The sequence below is a fragment of the Lynx rufus genome, unplaced genomic scaffold (genome assembly GCF_022079265.1).
Source record: "Lynx rufus isolate CCGP_SWC_20201006 ecotype Redwood Valley unplaced genomic scaffold, mLynRuf1.p SCAF_4, whole genome shotgun sequence".
NCBI classification, from domain to species: Eukaryota; Metazoa; Chordata; class Mammalia; order Carnivora; family Felidae; genus Lynx; species Lynx rufus.
In genome coordinates, this window is record NW_025814856.1 from 38,154,072 (window position 1) to 38,171,512 (window position 17,441).

The following is a 17,441-nucleotide window of genomic DNA, read 5'->3' on the forward strand; positions in this document are numbered from 1 at the left end:
GAAGTAATGCCTTGGCCGTTAAGAAGACCTAGCATTAATTCATATAAAAATTCTGAGACGACAAGGACAAAAGAAAGACCAGGATGGGAATATCAGAACAGCGTGACCCTCATTTATGCCAACAGTGACACGCCGAGGAAAATCAAGCTCCATCAGGATAATGCGATTTATAGTTAGTAGCAGGCATAATGGCAGCAGGTGACATTTATTAGGTGCCTAATTCATCGTGTGCCAGGCACAGTTCTAGGCTGTTACACGAGGTAACCCAGCTAATCTTCTTAACAGCTTCGTAGGACAGACATTCTGATCATCCCTACTCTGCAGACGAGGAGCCCGAGGTCTTCCCATAAAATATGGTGAACCGCGCGTGCCACACTGGTGAGCTAGAAGCACACGGGCAGGCCCCGTTAGCTCCTACAACATATACTTGAATGGCAGCCGGTATCAAGTGAATTAAGATAAAATTTGGAGAATTTACTATGTGCCTGGCATGGTGCAAGCACTTTTCATGCGTTAATCATTTCATGTGCACAATCACATGAGGTGGGTGAGGTCATTAGCTACATTCTCTAGATGAGAAAACAGAGAGGTTAAGTTACTTTCCCAAGGTCACACAGTGGTTAAGGGTATAGTGCTAGGACTTAAACCTGGCAGCCTCACATCAGAGATTGTGCTATTAATCAAGATGTGCCCCCTCTCACGGTGTTCTGAACCACAAATCTCTGAGATTCTCACTCACCCTGCCGAGTTTGCGTGCTGAGCCGGTATAGGAGACCCTGTGGTCTTTAAAGGCAAATTGCACCTTATTTGTGACCATGCACTGGCGCAGTTTCAGGATAAGAATACAATATTCTCGGTCTCAGATAAGCGTATAGGGAATACCACAAAGTACGTGTTTAATTTTAGGTAATATGCGAATAGTTACCGCTGGATCTATCCACTTTCCCAGAAAAAAATGATCCCAAGTACCTCGCTACTTGGGTGTGGGATCCAAACACTACGTCAGTCGAGTCCACACCACGCTGGGCAGGTAGAAGGTACACCTAGCACCGGTCCCAGTGGTGGTGCCATGGCAGACATGCCTAATCAATCGTGCTGATCCAGCGGATGCCTTCTTAATTCTAGCAGCCTTCAAACAGCATTCTAGGTAGGACCGCTCTGTATCTGGGTCAGACGAAACCTCTTTGTGTGGCTGAGACTCTTAATTCTGTGTCCAGAACAGGTAACGATTCCTCTATGCTATCAAATAACTAATCAGACATAATTTGACCAACGTCTTATGAAACGTGGCTCCATTAGGTCTGATGAAGCAGCTCTTCCGTGTGCAAAGGAATGCCTTGGCTGCGGATCCCACATCCAGAAAAGATCACAAGGAACCCACTAGGCTGCAGCAATAGATAGCAACGAAAAAGAAGCATGGGACGACATAGCAGAGAAGTTAGATCTGGGAAAACATATCACATGGCTTTTAGTTTCCTTTTGAAGAAAACAGAGATATAATTCTCTTGGAATTAAATTCAAAACACAATTTAATCACCAGGGCCTTCTGTCTAAATGGTAGGCGATAGAACAAGCAATATTTACAATCTGGATTTGGGGGACTCTGACATGTTACCAAACGGACTGGACATATATTCATACCTCTGGACAAAGGGAATCATGGCTCTGAATTTCCCTTTTCCCCCCTCCCCAGCAAGAAGACTACAACCTTCTTCTCAGGACATCTAATTTAATCCAAACCTAGAATACTAAGAAACTAGAGGAAGGCAGCAGATTTTACACTTGGTATGGTAGATAAGAGAGGGCCACTGAAAGGTTTTGAATAGGGCAGTGACACAGCATTTACGGTGAATAGGAAATAGGCAGGAAGCACAGGAGATGCTCTGAGGGGTCAGAGGAAGCATGTGCCAACTGAAGGCCTGACCTGTGGAACAAGGTGGAAGCAGGGGAAACATGGAGAAAGGAATGGACACAAGATACTGAGTGGAAGGAAAAATGGCAGTTCTGATGACAGATAATGTGGTAGGGATGAAGGAAATTAATAAGTCAATGATGACTCATGACTCTGACTAATAGAGTCTGGTGACAAAAGTGATCAGTTGCATTAGAGATAATTGCAAGTGCTGTCATGGTGAGCAGAGAGCCACAGACAGACAGGGGGGGTATCAACAGGCGTGGACTCACGGGTGCAAAGGCACCAGGCCAGCCAAAGCGAATGGATACACGATTGGAGAAGATCAAAGGAAATGAACTTTGGGGAACGTATGAACTTCTCTTCTGGAAGAGGACTGGGAGACAGAAGGAAAACAGTCTGGGGACCCCGGGTGGGGTGGGGGTTGGAGTACTGCACTGATGAAGTCTGAAAGAAAGCAGTCGCCAGAAATCTGAGTTAGCCAAAGGTTGACTTAGCCACGAGGAAGTCAGACAGGTTGAAGGATGGTGGCAATGGAGACATGGCCACTGAATTTAGTGACAATACACTTCAAGAAAATGATGAAGGGGGGGAAAAAAGCCACATACTCAGGGGAGGGGAGGAAGGAAAACGGCTGGTATAAAAAAAAACCAAACTGAAGCAGCAGGCAGAAGACTCAGGTCATAAAAGCTTGGTAAGCAAAAGGAGCTAGGGAGGGTAGCTGGGAAGGACCGAGTCATCTAAAGTTTTTGAACAACCCATTTAAAATCCACATTCTACCATGAACACCGATAAATGCCGGGCTCTGTCTGCTTGAATGTTTACCAAATCTTCTCAATGGGATGTAACATAAAAGGACAAGGGCTGGCATTCTTTGCCCAATTGTGCCCTGGCAGCTTTCGATTCTACTACTTAAGTAGTTAAAAATCTGTTCTTTTGATGAAGGGGGAAAGGTTATGAATAGAAGGGAGCGGGCCCAGACCCTTTAGAAATGACTGGTGCTCAGTCTCCATAATTTACTGGGCAGTAATTTCAAACTCAAACAATCCCAACAGCAGGGCGGCTAAAGTCCACCCCAAGTTCAAAATGGGATATGTTCTCTTTAAAATTTTGAGAGCGACTAAATATGACAACCATCTGATGTATGAAAATTATTCACAACCAAAAACAGACAGTCTGGAAATAGCCGGGATGACTTCATTTAGACAGAATTACCCGAATCTGTTTCTAATATACACAGTACACATAATAAATTTTTACAATATGACAAGGAAAACAAACTTAATAAAAGTTCCCGATCTTTTGTTACACAAGCATGCTATATCCATGCTATGTTTATAATAGTTTGCTCATGATATCACAGCTCAGTAACAAAGGCCCAAGCAATACAAAAACAGTTACTAGGCATGACATCAACTCACAACTACCGTAATTACATCGGTACACAAATTTCCCAAACTGTACATTTTCCAAACTGCTTCTCAATTTCAACGGCTGCCTTTAGACAATTACTTGCAGAGTTGTCTGCAGACTTTGAGTAATACCCGCCTTTCTTCTCTCTTTCCCAAGCGTCATTTCCCTTTAGAAAGTGCATATTTCAATTACAAGCACTATTTTTCAAATATGCCCATAAACATATGTCCAAATTAGGAGACAGTGTGGTCTAGTGGTTAGTGACAAGCGTGAGGCATCAGCAACTCCGATTCCGTTCCTTTCGCTGTCCCTGTCTGCCGGGCCCAGCAGCAGCTCAGTGAGAGTCGGCAGAATGGAAAGGGTAAGAGCACAGAGATTCTTGAGCCAAACTATTTGGGCCAGAGCCCCAGCTCTGCCACTCGTTGGCTGTGTGGCCCTGGGCAAGTTAACTTCTCTGCCCGCCCCTCCGACACTCCCTCATCTGTAAGATGGGAATAATAGTAGCACTGATCCCCATACGGTTGTTGCAAGTAGCTGGCTCCTAGAAAGTATAATTTTACGTGCCTGCTCCTTAATATTACTATTCCATTTCTGGGACTCAGTTTCCTGTTGGAACACTTGGCTTAAACAATCCTGACCCATCGCATGAACTGTGTCACTTTTCTAATGTGAGGATGAGGATTTCAACTTGGTCGTGTTACCTGGATATCGTGAGGTGCCACGAATAATGCTGGAACGAATGAATTAAATCCATAGGTTCTGTAATGCCCAATAGCTACAGAGGTGAAAATATTATTCTGTAGAAATTGGTTTTTCATCCTATTTCTCTAATGGCTTGCTTTCATGTTCCCGCAGCTAATGTTGATAAATACCTCCCAACCAATTGAAATAATAAGCATAGGGAAAAAAAGATACTGCCTGGTGATTTCAGAAGCATATTTCTCCAAGGACCAAACTTTCCGAGCCCATCCCATATTCACGACCTCTGTCTCCACTGTGTGGCACGGTCAGTCGGCTTTCCCGACCGGGCAGGGCGCCAGGGCAGGGCGACTACCCCCATTGTCACTGCTGGTCTGTGGTGCTCACACCAAATGCTGTTATTCTAGGCTTCAGGAAATTTTCTAACCACTGGACAGGGTCCAATGCTGTGTGCTAATGAGTTTCAGATTGGAAGACTTCACTGTGCATGTGTCACAAAAGTGCCACGGTTTAGGGGGGGGCAGGGAAGGAAAGACACACACAAAAAGAGAAGAAAAAACAGTAGTTAAAAAATGCTGGCTACTCAAATTGACAGGGAACATGACCTCTGCACTTCATCAGAAATTCCTGCAGACTTACCAAATAAAGGAGTTTGCTTTTATCACACACTGTGAGACTCATATGGAAAAATGGAAAACACTACATCACTTGACCTCGGCGTGCCCCCTTTCAACCACAGACGAATATTGTGTACAAAAATTCTAAATCAACTTAAGATGTTCAAAAAAAAAAAAGCTTAATTTTTTTTGCGTTCGACTTGATGATGACTATTTTGGTTTTTTGAGCTTTCGCTCAGAAGGTTCACAAAGGAAACGGAGTCATAATTCCAGGAAGAGCATTTTATCACTCTGGGAATAATAATGTGGTGGCCACCGTCAGGTAGGCACATCCCTGTCTCTACTTCCCTGTGGTCCTGAAAAAAATAACAAGTCTCACTTACCCAGGTTTGAAAGTCACCCCAGACCGAATCATGATTATTTGCTTACATTAACAGAGCATTAAAACCAATTTTAAACAACTTGAGGAAACAATAGCCATCTTTTCTTGGTGATTCACTTCTCTGGGAAGCGTTTTCTCCCTTCATGGAAACCCACAGGCTTGATATCAAGATTTCTCATTATGCTATCACAGTCTATCAAAGAAGAATCCCTTCTTGGGAGAGTCTAACTCCCAGGACTTCTTTTGAGTAATGAGATTACGTTTAAAAAAAAAAAAAAAATTTTTTTTTTTTTTTTTTTGGCCACACTTAGTATTGGCGACTTTAAAAATCCAAGCCTTTCACATCCTCCAACTGTCACCAACATTTTTTCAGACGATGTCAATAAAATTGATTGCTTGCAGTTCTGAATTCTGCTCTGCACATGGAAACAATATAATTTGTTTTAAAGTATTTTCGATGGGGGCGGAAGGAGAAACTGAACCTCAGCAAGCCTATCCACAATACTGGGGTGGGGTAAGAGAACAAACCAGAAGCACTGTAAATGGTCTGAATATTATGGTCTGCTGGAAACTTTGACAAAAATTCCTGATGTACAAACCCTTAAACCTTGCTGTTGTGCTGACTGATATGTCTTCCTGTCAGATATGAATGATGTTTCTGGAACATTAATACGTTCATTAAATTCTAACTCCCTGTACTTAAAATATTCTGTACTTTGGCTCAGAGGCATCTTGACAGCTTTGTTGTAATCATATATGTGAGGCCCCCAGACTACACAGTTGTTGAGATGCCTCATACCTACAGCCAATCTGTTGCTTTTACAAGTTTAATCTAGGTATTAAGGAGCCGATTGTGGAACCATGTCGATTCGACATCTTCAACTCAGTTGTATATCATAGAAACCACTATGGGTGGTGACAGGCTCCCATGATGCCCAGCAACCATGCATACCTCTAACTCCCTAATCTGTAATACTACAAAATACGGCTCGCTCACTCTCTCTCTCTCTCTCTCTTTTTTTTTTCCTTTTTCCAAAGCACAAGTGGACGACCAGCAAGGGTCCAACAGTGTTATTCCTAATTACCTTTTTTTTCACTCTTGATCCTGTGGCTCTCATAATTAGTTACCTGGGGCTGCAATCCAATTTGAAGTGATGACAAGAAAGTGATCCATGAAAAAGTAATAAGTTAAATCCAATTTCAGCCTTCCTCTAATTAAATGCACATGGAACTAATGAGTCCAACCCTAGCATTTCAGTGATAATGGTAATTAGCGAGGTGGGAGTCGCTCTCTTTTTCAACACTGGAGGTGTAAACCACAAGGTAAAATGGTAGGAGCACTCTTAATTACATGTGTCATTTTGTTAGCAATTTACACATTTTTGACCAGTCAAGTATGTTTTTTTCTCTGTCCCTCCCCACCTCCTAGCCCCAGCAATGATTGTAACGTACCATTCCATGTTCCGACGCAGGGAAGCTCCGAAGAGCACTTCAGACTTGAGAAGGACAAATAACTTTTCTTTGCTGTCGCTCACCACTGGGACACACACACAGACAAGGCGACAATTAAGGATAATGACACAGACCTTAGTCCTCTTAACTGAAATCCAGATATTTACAGTGGAATAGGATTTTGTTGGTCTGGTTTCATTTTTGCTTACAATATGGAAAATATAATAATTTGCTTATTTGTGGCAAACAGGGCACTCAGTAGATGCTGAGGAAATATACACGGGAGGGGCAGCTATAATGAACTTCCTGACAGCATACGGGTTGTCTGTGGTCCCCCCAAAAAACCTGGCTGCCCATTCTGGTGCTATACCTGTCTGTGTGCTCTGCAGCAAGTCAGGGAACTTCTGTAAGTTTTACTTTTCTGCATCCACAGCACAGGTAAATGACATTCCTATACCACAGGGTAGCCATGGGGATGGTCCCACATTCAGCACTTGACTAAATGTTAATTATCTTTGCATACAGTGACATGTGCATATGGTGACAAAGATATGCTTACATTTAAAATATGAGCATCGCACTTGAATTTTAATGCTTGGATACATGTAAGATGACCATGTAACTAAATGCCCAAACTGGGATACTTTCAAAGAGTGACAATTTTTATAAATAGAGCCAGGCAACAGGCATAGACTAGGGATATCCTGGAAAGGCTGGGACATGGGATCATCCTATACACTGAAGCTGAAATGGCAAAAATGAGCTAATTGATTATATTACAACTCCAATCAGAAACTCAGAGCTAAGGACCAGACATACTATTTTATTAAAAAAGTTTTTACACACTTATTTTTGAGAGACAGAGAGACAGAGTATGAGCGGGGAAGGGGCAGAAAGAGAGAGACACACAGAATCAGTAGCAGGCTCCAGGCTCTGAGCTGTCAGCACAGAGCCCAACGCGGGGCTCGAACTCACGAACCGTGAGATCATGACCCGAGCTGAAGTTGGACACTCAACCGACGGAGCCACCCAGGCACCCCAAAGCATACTATTTTAGAAAAAAAATCTGAAATTAAGAGTATTTGACCAGGGCCACAGGATGGCCTTGAGGTTCAGGAAACCCTTACAAGAGGATACAAAATTCTGTGTGCCTGTGCATTTTTCTCAAGGGAGGGGTCACTGTCTCTATCGTACTTTTAATGGTGTGTATAATCCGAAAGACTTAATAACCATTTTTAAAGCATCATTTCTACTTTATTGATTCTTACCAAGATTTATTTTTCAGGGTTTTGGGAGTCTCCAAAGTCGTGTGATTAACAATGACATCTGACAAGGCATCCAAATTTCACCACTTCCCCTCAATTTCGTGTCGGGGATGCCAATTCTAGACAATGTTAACTCTAGACATTTAAAACAATTTTTGTTGCCTCCTCCTGAATTATATCCACTTTACTAATTCAGCGCGCAGGGCTATTTTTTAAGGGTCAGTATTTCAAAAACCATTCCATTTCACTATCTACAACATAAAACTGTAGTTTCCTTTAAAGGTTTCCTCTTACCCATTTATTCCTTAGCGAATAACGTGGAAATGATATGAGGTACTAAGATTATATGTGGCATTAATGCAAAGCAAAAATGCTGCCTAAAGCACGTTTTATATAACTGCAAATAAAAATGCTAAAAAAAACACCTGCTGCATCTTGTATTTTAATCTCCTCTACCTTAAGCAGGAGTCCTCATTATACTCCTGAGCCTCCAACTGGATGACACGGCTGTACCTCCCAGTGGATTTCACTACCTTTCCTTCCAGTGAAATGGCCTCCTGGATGAGGGGCTCCTACACGATGTCACCTTGGAAGGGGGAGGACAGGCACGAGGGGAACGTCTCAGATGACCGGTTTCAAGTTCAAATTCTTTACAGACGGCCTGAAACTGTGGTCAGCTTTCCGCTGTAAGCAACACACAAGGTTTACTTTCTTTCCTAACTTTAACGCTGCCAGAATACACATGTACTTTTACTTTCTTAGGAGAAAATGTGTCATTTGATTTCCTTCCAGTTTATGTACTCGTGCCAACAACTAAAATGCTTAAAGAACCAAAATGAATTACTACCCAGAAACGGTGGTCAAAGTTCCAAAATTCGATCAATAAAATTGCTCATCTACTCACAAATTAATCTTCAGCCAGTAAAGTCACACGTTTTCGAGGTTATGAGCACACCTGCATCATTAAGCGTTTACTTCATTTGTTCAAGCAATCTTCAGAAGCATGTAAATATTTATAAAAGCAAGCCTACTATTTTTACCCACATACAATTTTCTTTTTCTGTAGCAAACCCTTGTTAATTCTTTGACAACTCCTAAGCATCCTGAGGGCAGGGTCTGTACCCTTGACGGTTTCGTGTGGATATAAGCATCGGCAGGGTGCCCCTATGCGTGGAGGTTGATCCAGAAATGCTCACCAAATCACATCTAATAAACCCAGATCATCCTCATCCTGCATTTACCACGGGGCCAATTTTCAATTTTCATTTGTGTCATTCATTAAAAAAAAAAAGAAAAATTGCAAGGCAGCTCAAGAGGCTAGGCTGACCAAGGGGCTATTTAGGTTACCAAGTAGAGTGTTTTTTAAGAACATCAAAAGCAGAATCTATACCAATTAATGCCTTGATTATATAAACCACACGTCGCCCAAGAATGTGGCCAGCTCAGATTTAGTTCTGTACGTGTAGCTGGAGAGAGCGTCTTCCTGAAATTAGTCCAAATTGCTGATGTTTGACTACATTTTGTGATCTCTATCGAGTAACCACTTAGAGCCTCCTCTAACTTTCCATTCTCTTTTGTTTGTTATCATCAGCCTGGGAAACTGGAGAGCACTGCCAAACATAAAGCAGAGAAGTGTGAGATATGCCTAAAATATAAGTCACAGTATATTTGGGGATTTGGGTTTCTTTTTTTTTTTCCTTTCCCCTCAAGCAATCAGTAGATCAAATTCTTCTCCCCTGTCAAGGCTTCCTCTATGCGGAAGATCTGAAATTTGTGAAAATAGGTCTCTCAGTGTGGTTACGAAGGGTACGAACAACAGAAATGAACCCTGTTAAGATTTGTGATGGGATTTCCCTTTCATTTCAGAGCCACACTGGCTGGGGTGCCCCAGCGAGGGCATGGCATGGCAAGGTATCTCTCTGAAGGTTATTCCTTCCGTGAATCACCGAGTCTATATACGTATTTTTATAAGGAGGTAATATACCATGTGACCTAGGTTAGTAATTTCTCCTTTCTGTTTGTAGAAGGTCAGCCAACCTAATAAAGCCTGGTGGATTTGCATGACCCTACCAGGCAGCTGACAAGACGTAGTCTATGATGCACGCGCACGCACACACACACTCACACGCGCGCACAGTCAACCCACTGTTTTTTCTCCCAATCAACTCTTAAAGCTGGTCTAAATTCTATGCTTGTCAACTCTCCCACAGAGGGGTAGGAAGGGACTCAAAACATCTTATTTAGCAAAACCAGCATTCAAGATGGCCCCCTCGCCCCACACTTTTTATACAGACTGAAGTGCTCAGCAGAATGTGTTAGGTTGGTTTTGACACTGTCTTTGCCAAGAAAAATGAAGCTCTCTGTATCATACTCTTCTGGTGGCTGAAAACCTTATAACGGGCAAGAAAAAGAGCCCTCAAAAGGAAATCCCCTGAAACTTTACTTCATATATTTAGCCCTAAAGCAACTTCGTTCATCTTGGAAAAGAAGTTACCTAAAAATGCCATATGTCTTTAAAAAGCAAGTATGAGGGAATATAAGTCTAGTATAAAAAAAATTACAAATGATCTTCAATCCTGAAGAGCAGTGCATCAGGCAGACTGTGTATGTGTGTACTTTTTAAAATTATCCCTAACCAAAGCTCTACTACGTACAAGATTCCCACCTCCCCGCAATAATATATTGTCATTTTTCCAATGCACTTGAGGTCTGATAAATTCAAGAGGACTAACAGTATTTTTAAGGCTGTTAGAGCTCCAAGAGGGAGGCCAAAAGAATGGACAGTCATTTGAATCACTGAGTGACAGGCTGGGCCAGCTCCCTGTATACATTAATAAATTAGAATTTTAATTGTGTCTCTGTCTGCAGGAGATGCCCCAGCACTTTAATATGTACCAACAATTGGCTATGTTCTGGAATCTGCAATGTGGCCTCCGCGGCTGACCTCTGAAACACAATTCCCAGTCTGACTACGGAAACTGTTCAGTTTGATCCTTTCAACTTATTTGAATCCTGACAAATAAGCTCACAGCTGAAAGGTCAACACAGTCATATTTCATCCTCCAGAGCTGTTCTTAAGACATCTGCACAACAAAGCATTTCTTACAGCACCTGACATGGGACCTCAACGGCACTGCACCTCATTAAAAATATCCCCGGCATTCACACACGCGGAAAGGCCTATGGATCAGCGATGATGGTTTACCAAATCACTAACTGTTTTTGAAAGTGTTAGTCAACAGTGCACATTGCCATCCAACTTTTCCCCATAAAGTGCTACTCTATGTGCTCTAGGCAGTGACGCTTTCCCAAGTAGATGTAGAGGCAGGGCTTGTTCCCCAACGTCGGTCAGATCTTTGCAGGATCATTGGGGAAGTGTGGTCACTTCGTTCTGACCTGAGAGAAGTCAACACAAGCTAGGATTTGGGTTGACCCCGTGATCAATGTCGCTGGGGCCAAATTCCACCCAGCAGCTACCATTTACAAATTCCGTCCCAAAATGTCCAGGGTGAGAAGTTCCTTTTACTTCCCGTTTCGAGCACGTCCCACTCCCAGCTGTACGAGTAGCTGAACCACAGAGAACCTGGCAGTGCCCTGTCTTGGATGTGAGCATGAACACCCTCTGTCGAATTTTTTGGAAATATCTGTCACAGTTTCCAGCTCCAAGTCGAAAATTCAAAGCAGATTTTTACGAGCCCGCTCCTACCCTGAACTACGGCTCTGCCCTCAATGGGCCTGAAACGAGAAGTTGCTAAACCAGTCTTTTTTGAAATCTTTACACACAAATTGCTTGCCAGTTTTTATGAACGATCCAGAAAACATCCACTAAAGAACAGTGTGCATTATACTGGTTACTAGGTATATTAAAAGTGCCGTATCTTCATCAGTCCTACTAACAGGTGCTTGACCCCATGACATTTTGGGACAAATGATTCTGTGCTGTGGGCGATCTTTCCTTGGAGTACAGGACCAGTTAAGTAGCATCCCTGGCCTCTACCTACTCGAGGTCAGGAGCACCCATGCCCCCATGGGACAATAAAAAAAACCGTCTCCAGACATTGCCCTTCGTCCCCCTGGTGGGTAAAATCACACCCAGTTAGAAACCACTGCGCTAACATTATGCGTACGTGTGCTGCATTTCTACTCCCATCATGAGACAATGAGGTGACCTACCTCGAGTACTAGGAACTGCTCCTTGGTGCTACCTGCTGCCTATTAAGCAACCCACACTTGTAACTACTCATCCTCTTACTACATCATCTCATTAAGAGACGCTCCTCCCAGCAACTGCGCTTTTGGTTAAGTAGACATTTCTTCTGAAATGTCATACTCTGCTGGTAAACTAAGAATGCACCTTCTGCACAAGAGTTTCGTACGTGATTTGCAACTCCCGACACAATCCGCTTCTGAATTGTTTGTCAGCTCTCCCAAAGTGTATCGTGTCATTTTTTTTTTTTTTTTTTTAAAGAATTGTCACCTGAAGGGCTGGTTGTTTGTCATTCCTCTTGGGAGATTTTAATCCACTAACTTGCTGCTGCTGTTGCTGCTGAAGGAGAAGCTGTCTTGCCACTTGAAGTGCCTGGAAGGAAAAATGGAAGAAACACGTTTGTGTTGAGTACCCACCCATGTTCGGGGCTTCTTTTACATACAGGAGGACTCCGGGAAGTACACTTTAGAGTGGGATCCTGACCTTCACGATCCTGGGCAAATGCCACAGCAAAGAAAACTTACCATCAGTCTAAGTTAGAAAACTTTCCACATTTGTTTACATTTTCTTAGATTTAGTCCATTTCGCGGACCGTTCCTTAGGCATAGCAATCCACCCAAGCAGACACTATTCCTACATTAAATCTGACATAAAACTTGAACAATGAATAAACAGGACTCTGAGGAAGGGAGGCAGGAGGCCAAGCAGGGGCTGGGCAAAAGACAGAAACTTAGGGGACAACAACGGGCTCTTTTCGGAGACAACTTTATCCTCCAATTCTTCTTGGGGGAACTTAGGAACTTAAATCAACAGTAAGACTTTGGTCGTTTCTGAGCCCAAATAAAGAGGAAAAGGTAAATGGTGAACCACACTATGGATAAAGGTATTTGGAGAAGGGAGATCAAAGCAGGTAAGATATACCCAGGGTGACCTGGAAAGATCATATAAGAAAAAAAACTTAGCAAATTTGACCTCTAAGTCAACTCAAAGGGTACAGTATGTACCTGTGAACAAAACTGATTTTGTCTAATACAAAATGACTCTTTTAAGCTTGTAACATGGGTCGTATTTATTTATTTATTTGAGAGAGAGAGAGAGAGAGAGGGAGGGAGGGGAGAGAGGGAGAGGAAGGGAGGGAGAAAGAGAGAGGGAGGGAGAGAGAGAAAGGGAGAGAAGGAAAATAGGAGAGTCCTCCCGAGTGCAGAATATAGACTGACCAATCTTTTTGAAAAGTTCAAATAAGAAAAGTGTCATCAATAAACCCTCCTGAGGACATTTACTGTCAAAGAATTTAACAGAAATAATAGTAAGCCACACGGTTCCAAAAAGGGCAGTAGGATCAGCAACAGAAGATTGAAGTTTCCAGACACCGTGCTAGAAAAGTTAGATTACTGGAGTCAATTTGGCTGTGAACCAAAACTGTTCATGTGCAAGATATGTCAAGAATGTTCATTAATGATGTGCTTAGAGTTTAGAGACAAAATGGGATTTCTTGGGGATTACATCAGTAAACATTTCTATATAGTCACTAATTATTTGTGTCTAAATGTGTACACATAGATGTGGTCAATGTTATCAAATGGATCTGATACTCTAAGTCTTAGAAGGTGTGCATTATGGACTTATGGTGGTAGCGTGTTCCTCAAAGAGAAACCGAGACTTCATTTACATAAGAAAATAATGTATAGGGGCGCCTCGGTGGCTCAGGTGGTTAAGCGTCCAACTTCGACTGGGGTCACGACCTCGCTTTTGTGAGTTCGAGCCCTGCGTCTGGTTCTGTGCCCACAGCTTGGAGCCTGCTTCGGATTCTGTCTCTCTCTCTCTCTCTCTCTCTTTCTGCCTCTATCCTGCTCTCTCTCTCTCTCTCTCATACAAATAAACATTTAAAAAAAAAAGAAAACAATGGATATAATTCCAAGAAATGTGACCGTGAGGCCGTGAGTGGGGGAAGGGTAAGATACCACGGAGATCCCTGTGTACTGAACTCAGGGGAAAGGAAAAACAGAGTGGAGAAGAGGATTATCGTTCAGGGTCAAAAACGCTGAATCAGCAAGAATAGTACTTCTCAAAGGACAACTTCACTGAACTGAGCTCATGACTGTACTACTAAAACAAAGAGTATTTTCAGGACATTTTGTAAGGCCGAGCGGTGCCTTTGGGTCTAAACGGCGCAAAGGGAGGCAATGAGACAGACGCACCGATAAGTGGGTGACGAAGAGAAGATTTGGGGAAAGACGCAACCTTCCTGTCCCACCTCCCCGCTATCCCCACCCCCTTGTCCCAGGGAGGCCTCCTGCCCCCCTTGTCCCAGGGAGGCCTCCTGCCTACTGAAGGCACCATCACCACCAGCCCCTTCAGATGTAAGGTACGGGCTGCTGCGTCTGTGAAGGGAGAGACATGTTCAAGAAAGCCTGCCTGGAAGAGCCTCCAGAAGAGAGGCTGTCTGAGAGGGGCATCTGGAAGCCAAGACGCCTGGGAGAGTTGCCCGAGACTCCAGCCTGCTGTCTCTGAGGAGGATTCACCATCACTGGACTCCGGGTTTCCTGGTCTCCTTGGAGACGCTCAGTACATGCGTAGGTGTAAAAGTGGGCAGAGTGAGGATTTCATTTATATCATATAAGAAAAATAGTCCCCTTTGCAAGGTGCCTGCAGGAGCAAAAGCCTCTCCTCCTACTACGTGTGTTCCCTTAACTATTTCACATGAGGGTTTTATAGCTTTTTAAGGTGGGAGAGAGAACCGCTCCGTATTTTCAGTACTCACTTCAGAGTTCCCAGAGTAATAATGAACGAACGGATCGGCAAAGAAGGGTCTAGCTGCTAGCCGGAAAGGCAGATAGAGGAACCGCAGATGACAGTGAAGAGTGCAGAGGAAGGCAGGTTGGGAAAGAGTAAAAAGGTTAGGTATACTGGATACTAAAACAGAGCAAGCAAACAAAGGCAGAGTGACAGAAACCCCACAGTCACAAATGTGTGTTAAAATTATTTACCATGTTTTGCGGAATATTTGGAGAACAGGAGTTCAATTTTTAAAAACGCTGATTTGTTTTTGAAAAGAGAGGGAGGCGGGGCAGAGGGAGAGAGGGAGAAAGGCAATCTCAAGCAGGCTCTGCACTATGAGCGCAGAACCCAACTCGGGGCTTGAACGCATGAACCGGAAGATCATGACCTGAGGTGAAACCCAGAATCGGACGCTTAACTAACTGAGCCACCCAGGTGCCCCAGGTATTCAATGTTTAAAGAAACAAGTCTCAAAATAAATAAATAAATAAATAAATAAATAAATAAATAAATAAATAGATAAATAAAAATAAATAAAAGAAATTAAAAAAAAAACAAATCTCTGAGAATCTGTAAACTCCTCCTTTTGGTAAAATAGATGATATTTAGTGCCTTTTTTTTTTTAAACATTACACACACACACACACACACACCCCACACCTCACAAATCTATTCTTTTTTTTTTTTTTTTTAATTTTTTAACATTCATTTATGAGAGACAGAGAGCACAAGCAGGGTAGGGGCAGAGAGAGAGGGAGACACAAAACTGAAGCAGGCTCCAGGCTGTCAGCGCAGAGCCCGACGTGGGGCTCGAACTCACAAATCGTGAGATCATGACCTGAGCCGAAGTCGGACGCTTAACCGGCTGAGCCACCCAGGCGCCCCTCACAAAACCATTCTTATGTTTTCACTGGAACACCGCACTGTTTAAGAACAAGACAGTACAGGACTCAAACCTAAGTATTTAATGAATGTTTATTGAGCTGGCTCTGTGCATTTCAAAATTAGCTAGTGAAATCCTGGCAATTATTTCGCTGGTTTTAAGAAAAAAAATCATTCAGGTGGGTACCATCCTATTTTACACCCGATGTGGAGCACATAAATTTAAACAGTCACGTAATGAACTCCAGCTCCCTTACAGCATTTCATTCTGAGCCTTGTTGGAGAAGATAATCAAAGACAGCAGCACAGGGTAGAAAAGGCTTAGGAACTTGTAGGAACACAAGGGATATTTTAGTCAAACTACTGAAGAGAGAAGAATAAAGATGCAGATACGTGCAAATTGGTTTTCCAAATTTTATTCTCAAAATGAATGCAAACAGGCAAAATAATTTCAAATATGTGGGATGGAGGGGCAACGCTAGTGTAAATTATTCACCTTGATCTGAACTGTTGTGAACTGCTTCACAATAATTCCCCAGCCTCATCACGATGATGGGAACAAAGCTGGAACAGAGTATTAAATCTATCCTCCCCCACCCCCAAATCAACTGAGGTTTGCCGAGTGTTGTTTTTGTTTTTTTTTTTAAAGCTTATTTATTTATTTTGGGAGAGAGAGAAAGTGTGAGTGGGGTAGGGACAGAGATAAAGGGAGAGAGAGAATCCCAAGCAGGCCCCACGTAAGTGCAGAAGCAGACGTGGGGTTCCATCTCACGAACCTCTGATATCATGACCTGAGCTGAAATCAAGACTCGGACGCTTAACTGACTGAGTCACCCAGGCGCCCCTCACCAGGCATTTTAAAACATAATTTATTAGAACTTAAAGTGCTGTGAAATCAAGCATCCAAGGGCACTTGTTTTTCCGATTTCTATTGTGTATAAATCACTGTAACCTAGATTTTAAGTTGTCATAAAAAAAGAGGAATAAGTCCTTAGTGTACAAGAGTGCACATGTGAGAATTATCTTCATAATATGAATCGTATTACATGATTTATAATATGAATCGCTGGTATCTACCACTCGCAGACAGTAAAAAATGTTTATTGTCATGTTCACTGTTGGTCAGTGGAAAATATGGAATGACTGATGCGATCCCCTCTGGAACATGCACCAGAAACCTACTGATTTCTCATACACGCTTATTACTTGGTAGCCATTTTTACCTGTTACCTGCATCAAAATGAAATTAATGTCTTTCATCTCAGACTCCACTGCCTAAACCTCAGAGATTTCTTCCAACGCAACTGAGGAGCGAGGATGGAGTTTTCTTATTTGTATAACAGCATCTCGATCACATATGGCAAGAAGTCCGCTAAGATACTCTGCTTGAAGACAAATGAGATCCTTTGGATACAGAATAATAAGGAGCACGGACATGTGTCTGCGTGCGTATGACGGAGAAGACGGGAGGGTTAGTAAGGGTGGGAGGGAGAAAGAGAAAGGATATGAATAAATGAAGTGTACCTTGTAAGAAGCAAGGATCAACTCTGACTCAAGTTCCAGACCAACTGCTAATGTAAATAACTTAAAAGGTCCCATCCCACCTCTGGAGACCTTTTACTATTGATGACGGCTCCTGGGCTGGGTTGAGTCAACACTTCCTTTATAATAGATGTGACAATTGCCTGGCAATGGACAACCTGTTACTGTACTGAGTGCTAGGCTCAGGTTACAAGAAAGACGTAGTTTGAGGATGTCACAGAGAGGGGGTGACTGATAAAACCAGGCACTTAAAGCCCAGATGCACAGGCATGTATTTGTCTTTAACAAGCTA

The 17,441-nt window shown here is 42.8% G+C and overlaps 1 protein-coding gene across 8 annotated transcripts in view; it reads right to left on the reverse strand.

Moving 5' to 3' along the window:
- Nucleotides 1-17,441, reverse strand: part of FOXP1 (forkhead box P1) — a 594,085-nt gene that overhangs the window by 138,369 nt on the left and 438,275 nt on the right. For all 8 annotated transcript variants that reach the window (XM_047096082.1, XM_047096085.1, XM_047096086.1 and 5 more), the window contains one exon: nucleotides 12,218-12,319. In XM_047096082.1, coding sequence (XP_046952038.1) covers nucleotides 12,218-12,319 — 102 coding nt within the window. The remainder of the gene's footprint in view (nucleotides 1-12,217; nucleotides 12,320-17,441) is intronic.